Source organism: Nanorana parkeri, unplaced genomic scaffold (genome assembly GCF_000935625.1).
Source record: "Nanorana parkeri isolate BGI_ZX_2015 unplaced genomic scaffold, ASM93562v1 scaffold601, whole genome shotgun sequence".
Taxonomy (NCBI): Eukaryota; Metazoa; Chordata; class Amphibia; order Anura; family Dicroglossidae; genus Nanorana; species Nanorana parkeri.
In genome coordinates this window covers 99916-126110 of record NW_017306869.1, presented here as the reverse complement: position 1 = coordinate 126110, position 26195 = coordinate 99916, and the positions used below count along the sequence as shown (strand labels likewise).

Sequence of the window (26195 nt, the reverse complement as noted above, 5' to 3'; positions counted from 1 at the left end):
CATTATATAGTTACACAGTGATCCGTTTGAAGTACACATATATAAAAAACAATTCCAGGAGAGGTATATGCTCTTAGTGAGCTGCTGAAACAATCTAGTTAACAGAGCAGCTGTGTGTGTGTGTTTTTTTTTCTCTGGGATTGTTCAAAATGAAGCCAGTCAAATTGGTAAGAGCCTAAAATGATAGACTGCAAGCATTTTTAGCATTTCGTTCAACCTGTGGGCTGAACAAAAAAAAAAATAACATTCCTCCATCCATGCTAACTAGCGTGGATGGACGAATCCCCCTGTTGTTTCAATTGTATTTCGACAGCGTCAGCATATCGGCATGGTCCTTGCATCAGATTGGCTGCTAACACCGTTTGTAGATTTTCCAACCGGCTCCTTCAATAAGCTGATTGAGGGATAAGGATGGTAAGGTTCTGACAGCAGCACCCACTGTGCAAATTTTGGCCAGTTCATCAAAAACCGACTGAAATTTGTATAGTGTATGGTCAGCTTTAGACTGTCAGCACCTTCAAGCATACACTTCCTCATCCCACAGTGCAGAAGGATGCTGGAGAAGCGGGAAGAAGAAAAAATGGATTACAAGCAGGGAAGAGCAGTACAGCTAGGATGGAAAAGCTGAAATGATAAACAAAGTTGAGTAGGAGGAAGAGTATAGCCTAGAAAGGGGAATGAAAGGCAGGGAAAAGTATGGTTGAGAAGCAGGGAATGACAAGCAAAGAGAAGGATAACTGACAAGCTAAAAATGCACAGAGAAGGAATGGAAGTGGGTATGTCACCAGGACAGGCAACAACTAACATTTAAAGAATGAATGCGGAAGACATTAGGAGGAAGAATTGGAAATGACATATGCTGGGAGGAAGGCTGAGGAGGACACCTGAGCAAGGTTTGGAGGGGGACACGAAAGGAAAACAAACCAAAACTACCCTAGTTTTGGAGGAGAACTGATTACTTTTTTTTAGATGAAGGGGGCGAGTTTTAGAGAAGCTGTAAGGAGGAGGTGTTCCTAAAATGGACACTGTACATACTCTAACATAGTAGGAAAAGATACTTGTGATCAAAAGTATACCAGAGCCGGAACACCCAGGCACTCTCCTGCTGTGTGCGACTTCCTCCACCGGGTTCACCAGCGTCCTACAAGCACCATAAACACACACATTATGAAGATCATTACTTTGTAAATATAACACTGGCAACAAATATTATATAACAGTCTTCTCTCGAATGCATGAACTGACTGCCAAACGCTCAAAAATAGCAAGATGACCATACATTTCACAATGTTATGGCAAGTTGTACAGTCAGCTTGTGTTTTTTTAAGGTTAAAGTATATCTAAATCCAACCTTTTGTCTTCATTTTGGATATAGTATGGAGTGATTTAAATCCGCCGTCTATACTGCATAACATATAAGAAACATTTTTAAAATGCAAATTTTTTTTTTAAAAGTCCCCCATGTGCACACACGTACACACGCGTCGGTGCGCCTACGTACGAAAACGACAATTGCGCTACACATGTTACATATCGCCGCGAATGTCGGAGTGAGAGCAATAATTATAGATCCATTAATTACTGTTAGCACTAAACTTCAATACCCCAAATTTCCTATGGGAAATTTGAGGTATTGAAGTTTTTTTGCGGCTTCACGGGAGAACGCAATTTTAAGGCTTGACATGTTTGGTATCTATTTACCCGGCATGACCCCGTCTTTTATATTTTACCAAAAAATTGGGTATTATGTTTCTGTGCACTAAATTTTAATATAGTTTGTTTTAGCCTAAAAATACTCGTTTGATAAACATTTGCGCAAAAACCGTGCGACATAAAAAATTGCAACTAGCATATTTTTATTCTGCAGGACCTCTGCTTTCAGAACATGTATCATTGTTTGATGGTTTGAAGCGGTTTTCTAGCCAAAAATGTATATTTTATCATGTGTGTGCGCAAATAGAAAGAAAATGCTCCGGACAGCAAGTGGTTAAGAGCTACAACTGCTTAGTATGGAAGTAAATGGGAAACAGTATGAATTAACATGCAAAGAGGTTTAACCCATAGAACACAACATGTTCTTAAAGTGTATCTAAACCCAACATTTTTTTATATACTGCAGCTTACCAGTTCTTAGATGTGGTGGCTGCATTAGTTTCCCCTCTTTATTTTTACACCAGATAGTCCTGTGAAGACTTCCTGTCTTTGGGTGTCTAAGCTCACTCCTCAACAGTATCTATGGAGGTAGCCGTGATTGCCACACAGACTGTTTGCCTTTGTTCATATCCATTCCATGGGGGAGATTATATTTATAGTTTACAGAAGCAAACAAGATTGGGTTTTCTATTGGTTTAGCTCACAGGAAGTGACATGGGCACAACAATTTTGGCAAGAGCAACAGGTATTTTCTGTTCTTGCTGAAAATGTTCTTAGACTCAAAAAAGAAAGCCAATGCAGCCAGCACATCTAAAGATTTGTAGGCTGCAATATATTAAATGTATGTTCCTGGGTTTAGTTCTGCGTTAAAGGAAATATCTTCAGTACATAATAACATAGTAAATCCAAGTAGTAACAAACTTAATCATTCAGAAAATGTCTAAAGTCTCAGGGGGAACAAAACAAAAGTAATTAGGTACTTACTCCATGCAGTACTTGGAAGCTGTCATTAGTTGGAGGCGGGTCTTGATCTGGATCAACACCGACCCTGTTACATAAACAAATAATTCACTGAAGATTATATCACACGGAGTAAACGGAGATTGCTTTCATGCGAACAACTAATTCGTTGCCATACAAAATGCCATATCTGGATGAATACAGAACACCCCATTGTGTGATTAGTAGTGAAAGAGTGCACATGACTACAATTAGTAAGCATACACAGGAAAGCCAGAAAGTGTGATGGACAGTTACATAGGGTGCCAAGTTTAGCAAGACAACTCAGCAAGGTGTCCTCAGCTCCCCTGATGCAATACCAGCTTCCTACATTCTGTAGTACCATATGTAAACTGTCCTGTACACATAATACTGTAGGCACAAACACATAAAGATCAATTTAAAAAAAATGTATGAGCCAATGGTTTAAATCTCGTTCTAAAAAAAGCAGCTCACAATAAACGTCCTTCATTACACCACGCATTAAAAAAAGAGAAATCTGTATATAATCCGTACACACATACATACATATACATATATACACATACACACATATACATTTTGCAGCTCATCACATAAAAACATCACAATAACTAGATTTAAAAACTTTTTTTTAAAAAACACACATTTAAAATAGTACACCACTATTGTTTACTTATCAAGCTTAGAAATCCAGCACGGAGAATGACCATCTTTGGGGACATACACTCCCGTCTCTGTCCTTCCGGTATCTCTAGTTCTCCTCTGCTTCTGGGTCTAATGCTCTAAACCAGGGCTCATCCTCTGCGCTCTGCTGCCCCGAGGCCGGGCCTCGGTGGCCTTGTGGGAAATCTGGGCCTGACCGCAGAGCTGCTCCTGTCGGCTCCAGCTTCCTTCGGCTGGAGCTCTGACAGTTCGGAGCTACGGCCGAAAGCAGGAATGTATTAGTGAGGTCTACAGACCTCACTAATCACCCCTGGATCGATCCTCCTCAAGCCTCCTCCCTGCAAAGCCGTGAACAGGTGAGGGGGGCTCGCGGGGAGGGGGAGTGTATTATTTTGTGTGTGGGGGTATTAATGAGGGAGAAGGGGGAGAGTATTATTTTGTGTGTGGGGGTATTAATGAGGGAGAAGGGGGAGAGTATTATTTTGTGTGTGGGGGTATTAATGAGGGAGAAGGGGGAGAGTATTATTTTGTGTGTGGGGGTATTAATGAGGGAGAAGGGGGAGAGTATTATTTTGTGTGTGGGGGTATTAATGAGGGAGAAGGGGGAGAGTATTATTTTGTGTGTGGGGGTATTAATGAGGGAGAAGGGGGAGAGTATTATTTTATGTGTGTGGGGGTTAATAAGGGGGAGAGTATTATTTTGTGTGTGTGGGGTTAATAAGGGGGAGCGTATTATTTTATGTGTAGGGGGGTTAATAAGGGGGGAGTATAATATTTTATGTGTGGGGGGCTTATAATGGGGGGAGTGTATTTTATGTGTGCAAGGGGTAGGTGGGAAGGGGAGGTGTATTATTTTATGTGTGGGGGACTTACAACAGAGGGGGGATATATTATTTTTTGTGTGCGGGGGGAATTTTATTATTATATTTGTGGGGGGGAGGGGGGAGTTACGTTGAGAAGTGTATTAATGTGTTTTAGTGTATGTGTATATTAGGCCCCAATTTACACCTATATTTCAGAGATTAGGGATTCCTGCGTCTGGAACTTGCTTTTTCCTGCAACAGGAATCCCTAATCTGCCGTTTACAAGCGGCAACTATCATAAGATAATTTAAGAGGGTGTGTTTAGGGCGGAGTTAAGGTGGGGCAGGGTAGGGGTTAGGTGGGGCAACTAGTGGCGCGTAACTCATAAGCCCTGGCTAGTAACTCAGGACTTTAAATTTTGAGCCCTGCTCTAAACTGTGATGTTTAGCTACATCCTATGCATTTGTCACTGTGGAGTTTCTCAAGAACTTTCTCAAGCATACAATAGTGGTGTGCTTTAAATGTGAGTGTTTTTTTCGTTTTTAAATAAATTTATTGTGATGTTGTGTTCTGGATGAACTAAGGTATGATTATCCCTATGGTACACATTAGGGATGCACCGATACTAGTATCGGTATCGGCGCTGATGCTGAGTATTTGGGCGGGCACCCGTACTCAACCAAATGCTACGATGCCTAGCTTCCAGTAATAGGAAGCCGGGCAGCGAGTTATTACACACTGCCTGGCTTCCTGATTGGCCGGGAAACCATCTCTATGCTCTATAGCAGTGGTTCTCAACCTGTGTGACCTCAAGACCCACTGCAATAGAACACACAGCATTAGGATACCGCGTGTCTCGGTGCGGGTGTAAGAACTGTGGGCGGGAGGTGCGTTTGGGGTACCTATCAAATGAATGGCAACCCAACACACCTCCCGCACCAGAATGCACAGTAGGTGCAATTTCGATGTACAGTGCGTTAATCGCAAAGTACTATGTGAATAATGCTCTGTACTAGTGTGAACGGGCCCTCAAAAACACTGACATACATACAGAATCTCACACACTCACAGACATTCTCATACACACGCCAAAAAATGTTTAATTTGATTTGATTTTTTTTTTAAGGTCCACCCAGTCTCCCTACTTTAGGAGAAATGGAGTGGATCTCAGCCTGGGGTCCAGTGTGGGCTGATGTGCTGTGATGGAGCTCCATCCATATGTGCATTGCTTGTACAGCTCCCTTGCGCGCCCTGTAGAGGTGCCGGGAGCCAGAATGTGATGTCACCATGGCATCTCTATCGGGCACGTGAGGGAGCTGTAAGTAATGCACATATGGATGGAGCTCCCTCAAAGCCATAGCCCCATTCCATCCCACTTCGAGCTGACACTCGGGCGGCAGGCAGCATATTTTGAATTGCTGCTTGGTGCGAGAACTGATATTGCTGCGCTAGGTGGAGGCAGAGGATCCTCTCACCTAGAAAAAAGGAAGGCATGCAGTGACCCACTGAAAACGGGGTCGTGACCCACTGAAAACGGGGCCGTGACCCACTTTTGGTGTCGTGACCCACCAGTTGAGAACCAAGGCTCTATAGTCACTTGTGACGATGGAGCATGGAGTCGGCCAATCAGGAAGCCGGGCAGTGGCCCATTAAAATGAATACACATTTATTTCTGCTTGCATCATAATGGTGAGATCAGTTGTTGCATAAAGGTGAGCTGCAAATACACAGCCCATGTGCCGTTAATATTTCTTTTTCTTCTATGAAATTAGGTTGTTATTTTTTTTAACTCGCTGAACATACATTTTTATGTTGCCATGATACTCTATTTGTAGCACGCTTTCATAACTAGAAAAGGTTTGCTACTTTTCCAACAATTGGTCAGTGTCATTCAACACACGCTATTTACTTTAGCGTTTTGTCACTGAATGAAATGTATGATGTCAGCAGCAGCGATTTCTAAAGAGAAAAGGTAATTTGTTTTGTTTGCATCAGCGAGTGAATGGAGTCGGTCTATTATTTCACCATGGCAGCTGCAGAATGACACAGCCCATTTCAATTTGTCTTTACTTTCATTTCAAACTGCTGGCTAAGACACGATGAAACAAGTGAGCCTTGATCTCAGCACAGAGCCTCCATTGTGGAACTATTGGAGAGGAGTGTATGCGATTTGAAGGGCATATCATGGAGTCGAGCCAAAGCTGGAAGAGCTAAGCTCCAGCCAAGTGAATCTCATTAGAAAACAGCACTTTAGTTTCCCAATCCTTATAAAAGTGAAACTCTAGTGTTTGTTAAAAAAAAAAAAAAAAATTAGCTCCATGTCAGTTACACATTACAACAATTTTAGTATACACTTTTTAAATGACTAGCAATATTAGTGGGTTTTTTTTGTTCAATTATTGGAGAGATGATCCCTAAATCTATCAGATAAAGGTCTTGTTGTTCTATCAACGTATTATCTCCTACACTCTAAACAAGAAATCACATAAATAACATATCTGGTTTGACAATTAACTAGTTGTTATATCTCATAGGACATGCCAGTCATATATGTTATTATTTATTACAAGTATTTATATAGCGCCGACAATTTTACACAGCACTTTAAATAGTGCACATTCACATCAGTCCCTGCCCTCAAGGAGCTTACAAAAACTAATGGCTTGTTCACACCATGAACACTGCATTCCAGAGCAGTCCTGCATTCAGAGGCTTGGCGGCGCATCAAAGTCAATGGCACCACAGCCACACCACCCGCAGTGCGATCGCCCACACCAGAATGTGTGGCACATCAGTGCCTGGGTTTCGGTCCAGTGAAATCTGAAAAATAAAGTGCTTGCAGCATTTTTTCACATTGCACTGGCCTGGAACGCAGGCACTGGTGCGCCGCACGTTCTGGTGTGGGTGATCGCACTGCGGGCCGGGGGCGCGGCTGCAGCAACATTGACTTCAATGCACCGCCACGTCCTCTCCCACCCCTGAACACAGGAAGCCGGCTGTGAACAAGCCCAAAGCTCCCTATCTCACATGCATGCATACATACATACGAGGGCCAAATTAGAGAGGGGTCAATTAACCTAATTTGGAGTGTTGGAGGAAACCCATGCAAGCACAGGGAGAACATGCAAACTCCTTGCAGATAGTGACCGGGCCGGCTTGTCATTCTATTAAAGGATTGGTGGCATTTCATTTTTTGTACTTGGATTATACCCTCAAGTGTAAACTGCATTTTATAGTGTTTTAGCAAATTATTTTTGGAGGTCCATTGGAATATCATTGTGTTCAGGTATGCATGCTTGTCAGAACATGCATATTATGTTTTCTGCCTATGCTGCCTCTTGCTTTTTAGTTCTTGTTATCCCATGAAGGTCTGGTTTTGAGTCTAATTGTAGACACTGCTTGAGTCTTTTATTGATATGCCATCTGTATCTATATGTGTAAAGTTGTTTTGCGGTTTATTATCAGCTGTGTCTAGTAATTACATTTGGGCATATAAGGATCCTCCCTAAGGCTATGTTCACACTATGTGCGGACCAGATCTGCAAACACAGTGCAGTGCGTGTTGCCGCTTTACTTTTTTTTAGCTTAAACTGTGCTTACAGGTGCGTTCCTGTGCATTTACATGCTTTGTATGCTTTTTTTAAAAAAATGTTTTCATGCGTTCCAGTTTTTTTGGTCTAGGAACAAACTGTTCTGGTCTGGACATGGTCCAGACATGGTGTGAACAAGCCAAAGTGAGATCTCAACCAGTTCCAGTTGTAAAACTCAATATCCTGCCATTCTCAAAACAAGTCCCTACAGTGAGCAATGCTGTGCATCTCTTCTTTAAGGATAATGTCTGCATTTGGAACCTGAATCTCTTCTCTTCTTTAAGATGAAGCAATATGATGTGCTGTAACAAAGTTACTCTTTGACACAGATTAAGGCCAGGTTCACACCTAGGCGATCCTTGACCACGTGGCAATCGTGCACGAAACCGCGTGGCCATCCGAGCTTGCACACCACCGCAGATCGCGCTGGCGGTGCCATTATTTTCTAATGGCACCCTAGTTCCATCGGGCAGATTGCGCTGTTTCCCACCGTGATTCCGCCCGTGCAATTGTGCACGAACGTGGTTTAAAAAACCGGGCCATGCGTGTCGCAAAAAAAAGGTACATTGATATCAATGGGGCCGTGGGGCAATTGCTGTGTGCAACCGCACTCAACTGCGCGGTCCCGGGATCGCCCAAATCTGCACCAGCCCTAAGCTCTGAGAAAGATCGATTAGAAACTCAGTTATTTGGTTTGTGTACCTCAGTGAAACAACTTTATATCTCCATATGTAATCTTCATCGTTATTCTTGGACAGACATAAGACAGGCTGACTAACGTGTCTCTCACTTGACAGGAAGTCATCTATCTCTGTTTTATCAAATATCTCTTTGAAAAGTCACATGCTCATCAGCAAGCCTCTTCAGTTCTGATATGTTCATAAAAACAGTTTTTTCTGAAAACAGATTCAAAACTTGCTTATATTTCCTATGTTTACTAGTCCTTTAAAGCGCATTTCCACTTTCAGAGCCAAACTGGGATAAAATCCAAATTTTATTGGTCACATGTTCCCATTCACATAGCATAAGCTAAAATGCAGTTTAAAAATTGCTTTTACTTGGGTTAGGGTTTCTTTGCTTCTTGAGGGGTTACGGGATTAAAGGCCTGGTCTCTCCATTGCATGTTAATGAAGTTATTGAGAGAAACAATCCTAAAATGTTAGTCTTTAGTCTTTTTTTATAATGACAGATCAATGTGAAGGTAATATTTGTATTAGGAACACAGAACAAAACATATAGGGGGATTTATCAAATTTGACTGCAAAAGTGGAGATGCACCTTAAAGTAGGGATGCACCAATACAGATACTAGTATCAGTGCTGATACTGAGTATTTGGGCAGGTACTCATACTCACCCAAATGCTCTGATACTTACCCCCGATACTGGAACTTCCAGTCAGAGGCACCTTTCCTCTGACCGACAGTGCCACGAGGAGACATGGAGCTGGCCAAACAGCATGGAGCTAGCATCCCGGGCAATCAATAAGCCAGGTGGCGTGTCATTACCTGCTGCCTGGCTTCTTGATTGCCCAGGAAGCAGGCTCCATGCTAGCGGAAATACTGGTATCGGTACTCGGGATCAGCGAGTACCAAAAGGAAAATATGGGTACTTGTACCCGATACCGAAAAAACAATATTGGTGCATCCCTACTTTAAAGGATACATTAATCAGGAGAAGGGTATATCTATCAACTGTAAGATAAAGTGTTATCCTATTATATTTCATAAATCAAATTTTCAATCTCAAAGTGTTCAGCTAATAGATTGCAGAAGAAAGCCAAGCACAGAACAAGTGCATACAAAAGCTACAGTCCTAAAAGAAGGGTAGTTAGATCAACAGAGCAAAAAGCAGCTGAAAGAGGTTCCCAAGTAAAGTACCAAGAGCAACTGTGAGTTAACAGTTCACATGGAAGAACCCAATCACCTGAAATACTGCCAACGTCTAACGCTCTCATCCTCCAACGATGGCACATGGTCACCAACTCTGGCATTGTACAAGAATGAAATGAAAATGAAGACAGGGGTATGGAAAACGATTGAGCTATTTGACGTGATAGCCTAATTGAAAATGCAAACCTGTTTTAATGCCCAAAAAAAATTCTAATTGCTCAGCTTCTATTCTGGCAGCTGCTTTGTTGCTGTTTGAATGACCAATGTTTTGGTTTCCAATTAACACATAGTGTTAACACTGCTAAAATTGTGATACCACTCACCTGATATTCAGCCAGGATAACATGGGAGTTGTTCCCCCACCTATTACCCAGACAGTAAAAAATACAATAAGAAGAGTTGTGGAGAACATCATCTGATGGGCATATGAGGCAGTGTCACGAATTGAGAGGGCAAATGCCATTGCTCCACGGAGACCTGTTGAAAATGGAAACACTTGTTAGCATTAGATAAAAAGTACAGTAAATAATGATTATTCCCAGCAAAAATTGGTTGTCCTAAAGCTAATTAGTGGTTTATATTTTCTTCCCTTAAAACAACCAATATTAATGAGAAACAGACAAGACCACAAGCTGTAGACTCAAATTTAGCAATAAATGCACTAGCTAATGAGGAACATTTAAAGAGGAACTTTTTGCCTCTAAGTAGACGGGGCCTAGAAAAAAAAAAAAAAATTCTGCTTATTTCACCACTATAGTCTCTAATCATCCAGTGCTCTCTGATGTGGAATTCATCAAATCCTAAGGATCTATTTGAAGTGTTATAAAAAAGGTAATCCAATGAGGCATTGCAAGATTCTCACAGCCACAGACATGACTCCCGAAGAGAGATGCATCATGGGATTTGTAGTTTCACCACAGCTGGAGGGCCTGAGGTTTGATACCCCTGGTTTAGTGGCATGCAGGGCATCCAACACCCAAACATTACCATCAGCTACAAGATCCTTTTACTGCTATTATTTATGCAGAGGTAGTCAGCCCATCAATGCTAATGGATCATGCTCGTAAGAGCAGCCTTATGTTTGTATGTAATTACTGCAGATGAAAAGTGATTTGCTGGAGTCCTAATCCAGTAAAAAAACAAAAAAAAAAAAAAACAAACACCTGAACACATAGCTGTTCTCAAGAATAAAACTTAGATTGTGGAAGCTTCTCTGCTAGTGCTTTGAGGTGCAATTGTAATAGAAATCACAGTGAAGTTTTACTTGCACATCAAATATGGTGTGTACAACCTCCCTTTCTCAGATCAGTATCTGTATATTTGTTTCTGCAAAAACTTGCTATCACATAAATTGGGAAAACATGGGGTTCCACTTCAAGTGACACTAAACTCAGGAGTTAAACCCTAACAATGCATTCAAGTTCCTGAATGAAGTGAGGGTGGCTACTTTTCTTCCCCATGGTCCCTGTGTATGTTGTAAAGTACACACATAAACTACATTTTTGTTAACAGTTAAGGTACTTGAATGCATTTTTAAGGTTTAACTCCTGAGTTTAGTATTGCTTAGGCCTCATTCACACACAACGCAAGAGCAAAATTGTATATTTACGCGCGTATATGCGTGCACTATATGCAATCCCAGAATGCATAATCTTGGTAATAGAAATTTGAATAAACTGTATGAGGGTACGTGCATATACGCGCGCAAAAACACGTATATGCACATAAAATACGGAGAAATACGCATCTCGGTTCCATTCTGTTTTGTCTACGCTACGCAAATATACGGCTCCATATGCAGCCATGTGTATGGAGCCATTTATGTGCAATTGCTGCATATGGTACAATATGCACATACGCGCGTATATGCGTGGCAGTGTGAATGGTGCCTTTAAGAGCAGGGTGAAAACCTACTAATCTGATATAAAGTATCTGACATTACATACCTGAAAACATCATCATGTGCTGAAAGTTCCAACCAATCTTGTGCCTTCTGCCCAAGTTGAGGAAAAATGACAGTGGATATATATGAGCTGCTCTCCCAACAAACACAGCTATCTATAGCAGGTAGAAGTCAAGGTTTCAAAACTCAAAAGAAGAAAAAGGTCATCAATTACTCTCAACTTTTTATTACTGTATAAAGAAAGCATTAATGATATAAATACATTGTAAAAAAAACAAATTCTAATAATATTAACCTAAAACAAACTACAACAAAAGCTGCAAGTTAGGCAGTGTAAAAAAATAATTATTTGTACTACAAAACAATAATTTATCTCTCAGCAAAGGGTCATAAGAGCATCCTGTGTGCAACATTTTAATTTCCTCTGGAACTTTGCTTTTAATGTAATCCCCAACTCCCAGTGTGATATTAATAAACCTGTGTCAATCCATACCAGCAGAACTGTACGTCAAAGCTACAGAGGATAAGATTTTTTCTTAGACATGGGTTGACATTGTCAATACTGATGCATCTCCGAAGCACTGCAGTTCTTAACTAGCCATATTTCTCTGCAATGGGCATGTTACTTACATTGTGCAATTGCTTAACTTTCTAGGTCTGTGCAAGTTTTTTTTGGCAGCACAAAAAAAAAATAATCTGTGTTAAAGCAAAATGAGTTTAAAAATAAGGCTACCTATGACACCCAATGACATAGAAAAAGAAGGCCCAACTGAATTTTCACTTTAAATTAGTTAAATGCATTCCTGGTGAATGAAAACAAAAGATGTGCAAAGTCTTTCAGTTAAGCTGGTCATATACCAGTTGGGACATTCGTTAGATATCCGAATAGTTAATAGGGTCAAATCAACGGTTGATTTAAACCACAGTGACCAAAACAAAGTAACAGGATGGAAACATTTTCCAAATAAAATTCTAAATGGTAAATGTGGTTTTCGTTCAGGAAACTCCATTCACTTCCCAAAAATGAATGTTAAAATCAAACAAAATTTCAAATGACATTTGTCAAGTCTCCAATGGCATTATTGAATTTTGTGATGACATTTTTTTTCCATGAATGTTCGTACAATAAACTACCAGTTTATGGCCAGGTTTAATTTCCTTTAGAAAGCTGCCACAGCCTAAGCTGAAAAGATTCTGACACTCCCCATGCGTGTCTCCAATCAGCAGGCAGCTAGAGCTTTGCGGATTGGTGAGCTATAGATATAATTCAGCAGGGGGTGTGTTGGACCTCTGCAGAGAGACCAGTACTTCTACACAGATAAAAAGGGTTCTCAAAGCATGCTGGCAGGCGACAGGCTTCTCTACTCGGTATACTGGTGCCTTCTAAGGAAAAAAAACCCCTATAATTCTTTGTACACCATTTGATTTGATGCACTTGGATAGTAACTAGCGGATTTCACTGTTTCAATAAAATTGCTCATGCATTCAAGCGTCCTCAAGTACAAAAAAAAACCCCCACTGCTGACCTTTGGCAAAAGAAGCTTCTTTTCAATGTCATACCTGTAGGCCGTGCATGGCTTTACCCAAGTCTGTCTGAAAAACTCCTCCTAGCTTCTTTTGTCAAAGCTGAGCAGTGTTTTTATTTATGCAGACGCTTGAATGGACAGGCAATTTTATTGGAAAGGTGATTTAACCCTTTAACTGAAAGTTCAATTGGATTTTATGTTTGGAAGCAGATGTGCCAAAATAAAAAGGTGAGCAAGTTAAACTAAATCTTTGCTAAGAGACAGAGGCTTGTTTTGCTGATCTCCTTCTCAACATACTAGTTGAATTACTGTTTTGTTCACCGACTCCCTTCAAAACTTTAACACTATGTTTTAGGTTAGTCACTCTAAAGAATTGAAGAGGGGGAAAAAACACGACATTCAGGCAACTAGCATATTCAGAAAGAGAAGTTAGCAAAGAATTGGCACATTTCCCCATGGAGGGAGATCCCAGCACAAATGCAATGCTGCAACTATTTAGTTAAGTATAAAACATGTAATTTATTGAATACATACGAAATGTAATCTTTAAAATCTAAAGCACACACATATAGTTCACATAATTCCACTGCGCTAATGTAATAAAAAAAAAAAAAAAAGAGTTCTATAGTGGACCCCTCAAAATCATTCATATGTGGACTGCACAATAGCAAAATGTTTGCAGATTTGTGGATATCCGTACGAGGCAGATTAAGCAGATTTTCTGTGCTCACCCATCCGTGTGGGGCGCACATACATTGGGCAAAAAACTCATGGTATTGATGTCTGCAAAATACCAAAATCCAGTATACACTGTGTGTCCATAGACATGAAATCAATCAGTGAAACCAATAAGCATCAAGAGACACTGACCGTGTCAGAACCTTGAGTTCAGCAAAGATAAATGAAGGCAATTTCCAAGTTGTGGGTACGGCCGTACAATAGCGGTGGGTATACGTATGCTTAGCTGGTACTCTGATGCCATCAATTCCTTCAATGTCTCGTTTTTCACACAGGATCAAATTGTCAGAAAGTATCCAAATTGTAACTCTTGGAATCCTGGTGTCGCATTGGAATCATTGGCTAAGAGGGACATCCACAAAGCCAAGGTGAATAGCAATCACCACGCTAAACCTTGACACGTTTCTCCCCCTATGGGGCTTTGTCAGAAGGGCACACAGAAACGCATTGAGGTGAAGTGATTATACTGCATGTGTGTGCTTTATATTTTAAAGATTACATTTCGTATGTATTCAATAAATTAAATGTTTTATACATAACTAAATAGTTGCAGCATTACATTTGTGCTGGGATCTCCCTCCATGGGGAAATGTGCCAATTCTATGTAATATAGGAGACCCACCACAAGGTTGATATTTATGTTCTGGGACCCTCCTTTCCCCAGATATATATCAGAAGTTAGCAAAGGCAGCCTCCATGTTATTCTTAGGAAAGAACATAATACAATGTGTTATTCAATGTCCAGTTACTGCACAGAAGACTGTTTGTATTAAGCTCCCTGAAGACCACTACTTCTCTACAAGTTGCATTACATAGAGAATGATGCTTGTGGAGCATTAGATGACTATTAATGGAGTGTTATCCATTTGTCTGCCACTTTGAAGACACACAGTACATTATTCTACACCAGTGTACAGAGAGCACAGTCCATCACTCTACACCAATGTACGGAGAGCACAGTACAATATTCTACATCAGTGTACAGAGAGCACAGTCCTTTACGCTTCACCAGCATATGCAGAGCACAGTCCATTACTCTACACCAGTGTATGGAGAGCACAGTCCATTACTCTAAACCAGTGTATGGAGACACAGTTTATTACTCTACACCAATTTACGTAGAGCACAGTCCACTATTCTACACCAGTTTATGGAGAGCACAGTCCACTACTCTACACCAGTGTATGGAGAGCACAGTCCATTACCCTACACCAGTGTGTGGAGAGCACAGTGCATTTTTCTATACCAGTGTACAGTACATTATTCCTCACCAGTATACAGATAGCAATTCAGTTTTACTGTAGCTCATTTATGTGGCATTTAAGAGAAATATCCAAACATGTGTTTTGCTGAAGGCACTCCTCTGTCATTCAGTTTGTTCCCCTTGCAATGTAAAGCCCCAAGCAAATGTTTAGCATGACAGTATTCTGTGATGAAATGCATATTTGACAGTGAGCTCCAAGACAACAGGAAAAACACAAACACAAAACAAGTATTAAGTCCTAACGCAACACAGTCCTTATTCCACCAGCACATAAAGGATACAAAAGCCCCAACGATAAACATGGGACTAAACATGTGTTTCTGGAAAGTGAAGAGTGCTAGACCCATGTAGGAAAATATGAAATTTTCTGCCAGAAAGTGCAAGACCTCAAACAGCTGCAGCAAAACACAAAACAAGATTATTAAAGTCATAAAACAAATGATTGGAAAAAATCTAAGAACTGCAGAAAGCAATAGAATGTAATATGGAATTTAATATAGAATGTGGGTGGCCTGTAGAAGTCTTTCAGGGTAAAAGTAGAGAAAGTATAACCATACAGGTTATGGTGAGAAGGGACTAAAGGAATTAAAAGCCCTCAACTCAAATCAGTGTGAAGCACAGTAAAGTCTTCTTAAAACAGAAGATATTCACATCTCATTCCATCACATATCCCAAAAGTAATTGTGGGTCAGTGGGTGGAGCCATGCAAATCATTCCTTTATGCAACAATGACTAGATGCACCAGAACTACTGGTGTATAGTGTAAATTTTGCTAATTATAGAGCCAATTATGCGAAACTGCACAGAGTTGTTTCAGGCTTTTTGGCCATCATTAGTGCCGAGTATGGAAACCATGCTTCTGTGGAGTAGGGTAAAGTAAAAGTTTTTTAATTGATTAGTTCCTTCTCAACATAACCTGTATGGTTGCATCCCAAGCCCTACGCCAGAAAAGCCATGGTTTCCATACACCACATTGTTGATGGCCAAAAAGCCAGTTTGAAATAAATGGCTCTATAATATTAGCTACATATGCACTTAATACCAGCAGTTCTTGATGTGCAGCTGGCCAGTACAGCATAAAGCAATTATTTACATGACATAGCCTACTGCCCTGATTGAGAATTATTCCTCTTCGTTTTGAGATATAAGATGGAATAAGACATGCAAGTACCTTCTGTTTTAAGAAGGCTACCCTGTTCAGGGTACAAATAAACATTAATGGTAGAAGTATGGCCATGCAGTGGGCAATAGAAAGGAAGGAGTATAGTAAAATATAGTTATGTATAACAACTCCTATATAGCTTGCAACTCCACAATCCCAAGCCTGACTTTTTATCTTCAGGGATAAAACTTTGCTTTATTTTACCTGTAGGATTTAAGAGAAACTTGCATTAAAAAAAAAAGGTTTATGCTATCAATAATGACTTCTTTCTAAGAAAACCAATTTCATGACTGCCTTCAAGTTATTTTTAGATGCAAGTTACTGTATGGAAGACAAAACTATCTGGGTGTTAAATGCTCCAGCAGATAGGTATTTTCAACATTTAAAAATACAAATTTGTAAGTTCATATTATAATTTTTCTGCACATTTGATCATTTGATCTGTCAGCGATTGGCACAGATACATTTAAAACTACAGCTCCCTGTGTACCTTAAAATGACTGTATATATATATATCTATATATAGATATATCTATATATAGATATATCTATATATAGATATATCTATATATAGATATATCTATATCACAAACTCTGGTATGTAATCAGAAACAGGATCATTTTATGTGCCAATGAAGAAGAAAACAGAAGCAGCTCTCATTACCTGCTTGGTTCTAATCCTTGACTCCGGTGATAAATTATTATGTGTATAATGTGCTTGTGTGATACCACAAAACAGGACAGACACTACACCTGTAATTACAATATGAAAAAGAGTCAGAACTGATACGTACAAAATAAAGACTAAAAATTAAAAAAAACAATCAGAATGCTTAAATTCCAACTCCAGCCAAATTTTGTTTTTCCTAGTTTAAATTGGAGAAAATACAGAAGTTTTTCCTAGTTTTGAATGTTGTCTGTGTCCCTACTGAGGATATGTTTCTGCTAAATGTAAAATACAAAACTGTCCACATAGAGGAGATTTATCTATCCTGTATGACACCAGTTTGATTTAACATAGCACCTCATAGAGCGTATTATGCCTGCCTTTTTCTATGAATTAAGAAAATACAATATCGCTAGGGGGCGCGCGCGAGCAGAAAAAAATTGCCGTCTGGAGACGGCAACCCGCAGATGCTGCAGTGCCGTCCGTCCGTTTTTTTACTACGGGCGGACGGCAAGAGGTTAAAGAGATCTGCGGTTAAATGCAGGCCCAGAATGGCAATATTGGAATGCTTGTAAAACAAAATCACTGAGCTAAAAAATAAAAAAACTTACAACTTATATATATAAACAATAAAGTGCCTAGTGATAGTTCCAACACAGTATGTGACCTCCCCTATAGTTGAATTCAATACAATCTTAAAACTGCATGTGCAATTTGTTGTGATCCAGATCACATGTGCAACTCCACAAATTGGTCTCTATAAAAAGAGAGGGAAAAAGTATATTTTAGTAGCTCAGCAATATATAAAGTGCAATTGTTCAACATTCCAAAAAGGTATTTCTTAAATGTGATATCCTTAGTGTTTCTGTGCAATCAATACACTCACCAGACTCCTTTGATCACTATGGTCAAACTGCACTCAGATTACAATCCTTAGCGAGCCGCTCTCCCAAGACAGCTGATGGCAACCTCCTTTGTAGCCAATATCTGCTTTCAGTTTGACGGGTTTTTAAAAACTGTTGGTCGGTTCAAGTCATTCCAATTCCTGTCAATCCACCTTCTAAACGGCCAATATTATCCTCCTCCGCACATTTCTCCTTGTTATTCAGTGCCCCATGGGAAAAAATTAATCATAGATTCTTAAAAAACTTACATTCAGGGCTTAATAGGCAGAGCTGTATAATTCCTCCACTGGCAAACAGCTTCTCTCCCAGTGATCAGCGTGATGACAGTGTGTTAACTCCTCCTTGACATGTTTCGTCGTGAAGACTTTTTCAAAAGGTAGTGACTAGGACTACCTTTTGAAAAAGTCTTCAGTCTTCAGCTGTCTTGGGAGAGCGGCTCGCTAAGGATTTGAATCTGAGTGCAGTTTGACCATTTAAAAGTGGTCAAAGGAGTCTGGTGAGTGTATTGATTACACAGAAACACTAAGGATATCACACTAAGAAATACCTTTTGTGGAATGTCGAACATTTGCACGTTATATATTGCTGACATAACCTCTTAAAAAATACTTTTTCCCCTTTTTTTTCTCCTCTTTTTATAGAGACCAATTTGTGGAGTTGCACATGTGATCTGGATCACAAACACATTGCACATGTAGTTTGAAGATTGTACTAAATTCAACTATAGGGGAGGTCACATACTGTGTTGGGACTATCACTAGGCACTTTATTGTTTATATATAAAAGTTGTATGTTTTTTTGTTTTTTTGCGCAGTGATTTTGTCTTGAGATTTTAGAGAGTGACTTGAGGATTCACTTGTTTTCACTGCTGCCGACACATTATATTGAAAGGAAACACCAAAAGCGCGGATTTTACACACAATTGCAATATTGGAATGCTAGCACCTCCGAAAGAGCTATGACTGAGTCAATCATATTTAAGTGAAATAAAAAAATTAATTCCATCCTATACACGTTTAGCACTTAGTCCTCAATATTGGAGTATGATGGCCAAGGAGCCTTATTGTGGTTTAGGGTGCTCATGCAGACAAATATAGCCTGGCATGCCTTAGTGTAAGGTCAGAAACTACCCATATGTTACCCACTGCTCATTTACAGGTGGGTGAACGCCATCTCAAGGCTTTAGAAGTTAATGTCCTAGATGGTTACAAGAAGCTGAGCTATAATTCTATAGATCATAACACATGGATAAAAATCTGTCAGCCACCAAATGTTCTGCTGAAACCAGCCAAACCGGTGCGTCATGAAACACAAACATCACTTATTCACATACACAAATCATCTTGAAGATTTCTGAATACAATTACCTGTAAAGCCACACGCTTCAGCCAGAAGGAAAGTACTCCACGATAGCAAAAAAAACAGGGCCGTCTCCAGCAAGGGGAAGCAGTGCAGCTTGGTAAACTTGGTTACGTTATCAACCAGTTAAGGGAAAAATACAACTTAGCAGTTTACGATCAAAAAAGTTGTGCAAAAGAAAGCCACAGACACTAAAATTGCCCATACACGAGTAGCCGTTTCTTGTTTGTCCCAGCAGGCTGAACAAGAAAAATGTTTTGTTTCCTCCATCTAAACAAATAGCCTGCAGGGCTATTGTATTCTGACAGCCGGTGCCCACAGTGGTCAGAATACCCAAACTAACTGCAGCTGACTGGATGAAGTCACTGATTAGGTGACAATTCCCAAAAGGTGTGGATTACTTACAGGTTAGATAGAGGATGCAAAAAAAAAGACAGAAACAGGTAGTTTTTCACACTTGTAGAACAAGTATAACAAATTCAATAGTATTCTTAATAAACCAAGAGAAAGGAAAAAAGATGTTTGGTTTTACATACACTAGTGTAAATGTTACAGCAAGACCTTTCTATTATTTATGAATTCTGAAACTGTGAATTAAAAAGATATGCTGGTAGGTAAAAGCAAAAGTAAAGCAAAAAACAAAAAACCTCAGAGGGTGTTTGTGTTTGCTGCAATGTGCTAGTATACAAAGCATACTTGTACAACATTATCTTGTAGGCAATCCCCTCCAGCAATGCATGTCTGCTCTCCCCTCCTGCTGTCCACTGGTGATACCATGTATGTTTAACGTGTGAATAAAAGGTGTTTTACATGTTGGACCTCATTGTGCGGGTGACTATTTTGATTCACACGGCACCATTCGCAGCTTATACCAGGGATTCCGTTCTGGAGTGTGATGGGTAACAGACTGTTTCTGCTTTCCCCTCCATTTTCACCCAGTCTTCTGCATCCCGATTGGCTTGGAGCACAGAAGTTATTTAGTTTTGGCACAGGACCTTGCCGAGTATGTGCATATAAGTAAGCATGCGAGACACACACACAAAAAAAGCTAACTTTTTAGGTTTTCTTCACTTCCACTTGAATAGGCTGCCAACTATATTGGTCCTAGTATGTGTGTATATATGTGCGATATATGTGGGATAGGGACATTCGATTGTAAATGCCTTGAGAACAGGGACTTATGTAAACATACATTATGTAAAGCTCTGCAATGCTGGCACTATATAAATGCCTGCAATAGATTACTAGGTTCCTTTCAGAAACCTGTATGAGAATGCTCCGATGGAAGCATCCATTCTGGCCTTATGAACCACATACTAGTTCCATGGCAGTCTCATTATGCAGAGTAAAGACACTTCTAAAAGAGGTATGTGGCAAACAGGTAAGGGGGTGGCTGCTTCCATGCACAGCTGTTTAGCCTCAGGTTCTGTGTCTCAGTGAGTAAACATCTTTCTAAGCTGAACAATAAAATTGCTCAGAACACCACTTGTAATTATGTCAGTAGCATATACAGGGAAAATAGGAAGCACTCCAGAAAAACATAACCACAGTCATTAGAACTTTAGTTCTGTGGTCAGGGAATAAGCCACATGCATTATGTGAGAAAGCAGATCATTCAGTGTAAATCACAGAAAGGATATAAGAGCTGTTGCTACACCGGTACAAACACCCATTGCGAAAGATCCACTGAAAATGCCAACAAAAACTCCAACAGACTTGAAAAAGGCGGACGCATCAAAAGTGTGCATGTTCTCTCCGGTTGGTTGATAAGCAACAATAGACCTAATCAAAACAGAAAGTTATAGGTTTACAGCTAGGTAAACAGACATTTGTTTCTTAATTCAGCAGGAGGACTGTAGGGCAAAGCAGGTGCAAAATATGTTGAAAGGAATCAGAAGGCTTTTAAGGCTTCATGCACACAGGGCTTTTATGTGCACCTGTGGATTCCTGTGGCAAGAACCTAGGGATTCTTACTGCAGAAATCCCAGGTGAGGCCATACAGATGCACCTACTGTGCCCATTCAAGTGAATGACAGGCTGACAACATCCGCATCTGTGAATTGGGATAGATGCTTGTTCCTGGACACAATCTCTCTGCATCCAGATGCAATAATTTATCCCAATCTGCAGTTAATCGTCCCATGTACAATTACATGCGGACAGCCACGGACAGATGCAGCCGCTGTCAGCCCATCATTCACCTGAATGAGCAAAGTAGGCGCATCTCTACTGACCCACCTGGGATTCCTGTCACAAGAATCTGCAGGTCCTTGCCACAGGAAACCCCCGGCGCACATAAAAGCCCTGTGTGCATGAGGCTTTATAGGTCAGGAAATATTAAACTATCTTCCCTTTTGTCTTGTTTGGTGCTCTGTACAGCTGAAAAGCAGTCACTGATATAGAGCAGACAACATGAACCTCCAAAAGCACATTCTAGCAGTAGTTTTTAAAAATTATCACATGACAAAGAAAGTGGAGCTTGTGCAAAAGACTGTCATTATTAAAGGAGAACTATGAGGCGTCTCCGATCCGCCAGCGCTGACTGGCGGATCGGACGGGGGAGGGGGCGGGTACAGCTGGCTCTGCCTCTAGATAGGCAGAGCCAGCTGTACCTCACGCAACTGGGCGGATCCAGACATAATTGTCGGGATCGGCTTCAGCGTCTCTGTATACAGCGAGCAGTAACTCGCGGTATACTGAGCTTAGGGTGACGGGAGGACGCTAGTTTGTGTCCTCCCGTTACCCTAAGGAGAACTATGGGGAAAAGCCTTAACCCCTATAGTTCTCCTTTAAGTCGTTTCTAGGACTCCATAATGTAAAAATTAGGCCATGCTTATTATGCTAGTGCATTTTTTTATTTCAACTACCCAGCCAAAGAGCTTGTAGGCTCCTGCAGTAAATGCCTTAAATCATAGGGAAAACATACCAGCCCCTAGCGGACAGCACCTTGAAGTAAAGCCAGAACCCCAACACTGGTAACCACTGAGTCACTATATTGATGTACAATGTACATAACTGGATTATATTTCTTTTAAAAACAAAAATAAGCCAAGTACTTACGATGACAGCACAATGGCTACAGCATCATTGAGGACACTTTCTCCAAACAGAAGAGCATACAGGTCCACATCTGCACGCAGATCATTGAATATAGCTAGGACTGTCACTTTAAAGAACCAGAACAGTAAAAGGTTAGCTTTTAGTTAACAAAGAAATTACACAGAACATGTGTAATCTGGATTCTAAGTCAAACAAAACATTCAGTAAAACATAAAAGCCTTTTACTAGTGACTGCTTTATGTCTTCCATAAAATTTTGACTAACAGTATGAGGGGTTCGAAACCACCTGCCTTTGACAGCATTGTAACCAGTCACTATACTCAAATGACTCACCTAGTAGCCTGAGGCAGTATGCATCCTTTTCCTTTTCTCAATGAGCAAGTTGGAAAATAAGACAATTCCACATCATGTTTTTGTTCACCAGGTGTACACATAAATGGCTCTATCCTCACTAAAGCATATCTGGCATACTTTCTAGACTGCTTCTGCCCAACCAAACTCATTGCAGCTACGGCAACTTCTGGGTTAGGATGAATAGTGATGTGTAATTATCATTCACCCCTGGGCCCCTGTTCGTTTGGTCTACTCAATGAACTCCAAGCTTGAAAGACTTTGGAGCCCATTTGAGACATTTCTCCCCTGTATGTTCCTTCCACATGTTCTATGGGAGAATGCCCTTGGGTGGATTAGAGGACAAGATATGAATGTCATTTATGCTCTACATTTTCCTCTATTCCTTGCCACTAAAAAAATATTGATTCCAACTTGCTGGGGTTGCCCTAAAACTATTAATGTAAAAAAAGATAAAAAGGAAATAGGGGGTCTATTAATAATTAAACAAAATATCATACCAGATTCACACAACTTTCCTTGAAGCTTCACATAACTTTCTAACTGGAAAATGTGTGCATCCTGGGTTCAAGATGTATGAATCTTGTGTAAAAACATTTATAAAAACGGGCCCCTAATGGTTTGTACAATACAAGCAATACATATAAAACATTATTAGGTGTACCTGGATCTGTGGCAGAGATGATAGATCCAAAAAAGAGACAGTCCGTATAGAAAAATTTGCCATCAAGCTGACCAGCAAACTTCATTAATGTCACTACTCCATACATGAGATTTCTGTAAGGAATAAGAGAGGGGAAATAAACAAACAGCAAAGGGATTTTAGTTTACAACTGCCGACGAGAAATACTGCTTGCAGTCTTGCTAAAATTGTTTTAATTCCATGTCTGTCTTATGCAAGGGATAAACAGGCTCAGGAGGGCAAAATCCATCAGTCCGACAGAAATCACATGTCTAGCTAGATCTTACCACTAGTCACCGATGTTGGAAATTCTGTGTGGGTTCAATACATGATAAAATGTATATGTTGCATTTATTATGCTATTAGGTGAAAAGGTGAATAACTGCCACATTGATAAAATTGCCAAAATTCTGGATCATGAAATAAAAAAAATGATAAAAGAAAAAGCCACTTTCAGAAAAAAAAGAACATATATAGTCGCTATACAAGCTATTTTGTAATGAAGTGTTATTGAAAATACATTTTCTTTTTAGTCAGCAGCCAGCTAGAATTATCTGAAAGTGTCAGATAACACTGTGTACATATTGTCCCCAAAAGTGTAAAATCTCTGTCCATATGTAGGTAGGCATGAGTCACAGCTCCCAAGCCTCTCCAATGACTCTGATATCAGTGAAATTGAGACACAAGATGGAGCTTGTCCATGTTCCCCCATACATTTTCTGACAAAAAAATGCACATGGAGGTCCCCAGCATTTAATAAAACGTAATTATGCCATAGATATACAGAGTGAAGCACCACATGGGACCTCCCTTTTTCTGATGCATTTCACCCAATGACTGGTTTAATTGTCGTCCTGGTGAGGCTTCAATGTCTATGTCTCCAAATAAAATGCTTTTTAGCACTGATGACCTTGGAGTGCAGCCAGTTTTTAGTTTTTGTAATTTTCTTTTTATGTGATTGATTCATGTCTTTTCATAGACATATGCACTGAGTTTAAAGTAAACTGTTAGTATTCCCAAAACTCTCCTTAGGTTTGCTGCATTGAGCCTTTCATCTTCAGTGGTATGCTGGAGGAGGGTAAGACATATCAACAGTCGTGGATATGCAAGTTTTTACTTTTTACACCGATTGTGTGTTATAGCAAGCTGATCCTACCTACTGATAATCTGTTCATGGAAGTTACTGCAATGGCCTGTCTTAGTGACTACAGAACCGAATAGGTAAGAATCTGCAATTAAGTTTGCTGCTATCCTTGAAATGTATATGACTGGCTTGGAGAGATGTTTTACTCTAAAATACTTGAGGCCGCAAATCGGTGTATTTGCTAATTGGATGAAAATAGAATTGGCAGTTGCGTCTGATATTCTGTAATAAGTTAGATAATAAGACAGATATCAAACCTTTTAATGCATTGAACAAAATGACAATATACTGTATGTCTACCATTAAAAAGGATATCCCTTATTTTTTTTAAAAACTCAGTCATGTTGGACCCTTTCATGTAATAACACACAATGTAATTGTGTGCCTGGTAGTAAACACCAATGGGATCCATGCCTTGCTGTTTACATTGCTGAACCATTAAAGTCTGTCCCAGCTAGTTATAATAAAGTCAGAAAAGCTTCACTAGAATCATTCACAATACCAGAATAAAGGAAACTTGACGTGAGGAAAATACAGAGGCTGCCACTGATGACAACCTTGGAAAATACTTGATGCCTTACTGTCACTGGCGTCTGAGTCACTGACCTGGAACAGGCATACATATTAGAAAGTCAGAACTCATCTGTATATTTAGCATTCTGTAGCATTTTCAGAAGACGCACAGCAATGGTTGCCTCCAAAGTTTCTCAGCAAAGGTTTCCGTCAAACCAAGTGATACCTCTACATCACGGGCAGTGAATTAAAATTCAAGGAGGTCTGGTGAGTACAATGTTCATTGAGCAGCGTTCCGAATCACAGTCTGGACAGAACGACTACTCAGTCCGTGCCCGTACCGCAGTCTGCCATTTAAGGACGGCTGCTCTACATCACCAGGTTCTTGGTCAGCCAACATATATGTAGCACACCAACAGGGTTATTCACAAAAAGGTGAAGAGTTTGGAGAAGGCAGGAAAAGGGAACAATCTAGGCCAAAACAGCTGATTTGGAAAAATTCTCCAATTCAGCTCACTTTCCAGTTCAGCTATGTTGTCCTAGATTGTTCACTTCTTCTGCCTCCTCCAAACTCTTCACCCTTTTGTGAATAGCCTTGCAAGTGTTCTCTATTGGTCTCAAATGCTGCCTTCCCTCTCCTAGTCTATGTTGTTGTATCTGCCTGGAGCTCTAGTTTTTATTCTAGTACATGTCTATTTACAAGGTTATTAGATATAAGTACCATAAATGTGATTCTAAAAGATGTTCAGACATAATTGATCAGACACAATTATCATTGTTTGTATGTGCATTATAAAGCACCCTCCAGACAGCAGACATCCATCCATGCCATTAGCACTCATCAGTGAATTACACCAGCATTTAAAGTCTAATACTTTTCATTAAACATATTCCGCTTCATTATTTAGAACATTGTTCTTTCACTTTCATTGCATTATTACATCTGGAAGCTTTTAAACATGAACACGATTAACAAAAACACAATTCATGTAAGTATATTTGTCAGCTTCTGAAAAAACATCTGAACTCTAGGGAAATATATATATATACATATACACACACTAGTACCTCGGCTCACGAACTTAATTTGTTCCGCGATTCTGGTCGCGAACCGATTTGGTCATGAACTGAATCAAACTGTGATCACACCGCGATCTCGACTAGAGGAATCCATGACCATGCGTCAGAGCAGGGAAAATGGCTGCGATTGTGTTAGTCACCCGCAGCGGAGTTAGCAAACGGAGGCAAAATTTTGCCAAACTTCCTGTTCTCGAACAGAAGCATTCGTGAGCCGAAGTACCAGTGTGTGTGTGTGTGTGTGTGTGTGTGTGTGTGTGTGTG

At 40.1% G+C, this 26195-nt stretch overlaps 1 protein-coding gene across 5 annotated transcripts in view; it reads right to left on the bottom strand.

The window, feature by feature from the left end:
* The window catches only part of SLC9A7 (solute carrier family 9 member A7), an 80098-nt gene that overhangs the window by 3829 nt on the left and 50074 nt on the right, over positions 1-26195 (bottom strand). For 2 of the 5 annotated variants that reach the window (XM_018562819.1, XM_018562820.1), the window contains exons 5-14: positions 23180-23292; positions 22165-22270; positions 20745-20886; positions 19113-19218; positions 16838-16926; positions 15293-15406; positions 11527-11638; positions 9904-10057; positions 2658-2701; positions 1059-1119 (exon numbers count right to left, since the gene is read on the bottom strand). In XM_018562819.1, coding sequence (XP_018418321.1) covers positions 1059-1119; positions 2658-2701; positions 9904-10057; positions 11527-11638; positions 15293-15406; positions 16838-16926; positions 19113-19218; positions 20745-20886; positions 22165-22270; positions 23180-23292 — 1041 coding nt within the window. Of the gene's footprint in view, positions 1-1058; positions 1142-2637; positions 2702-9614; positions 9675-9903; positions 10058-11526; positions 11639-15292; positions 15407-16837; positions 16927-19112; positions 19223-20744; positions 20887-22164; positions 22271-23179; positions 23293-26195 lie in introns of all 5 variants that reach the window. The other 3 variants (XM_018562816.1, XM_018562817.1, XM_018562818.1) reach the window with 3 other exon arrangements.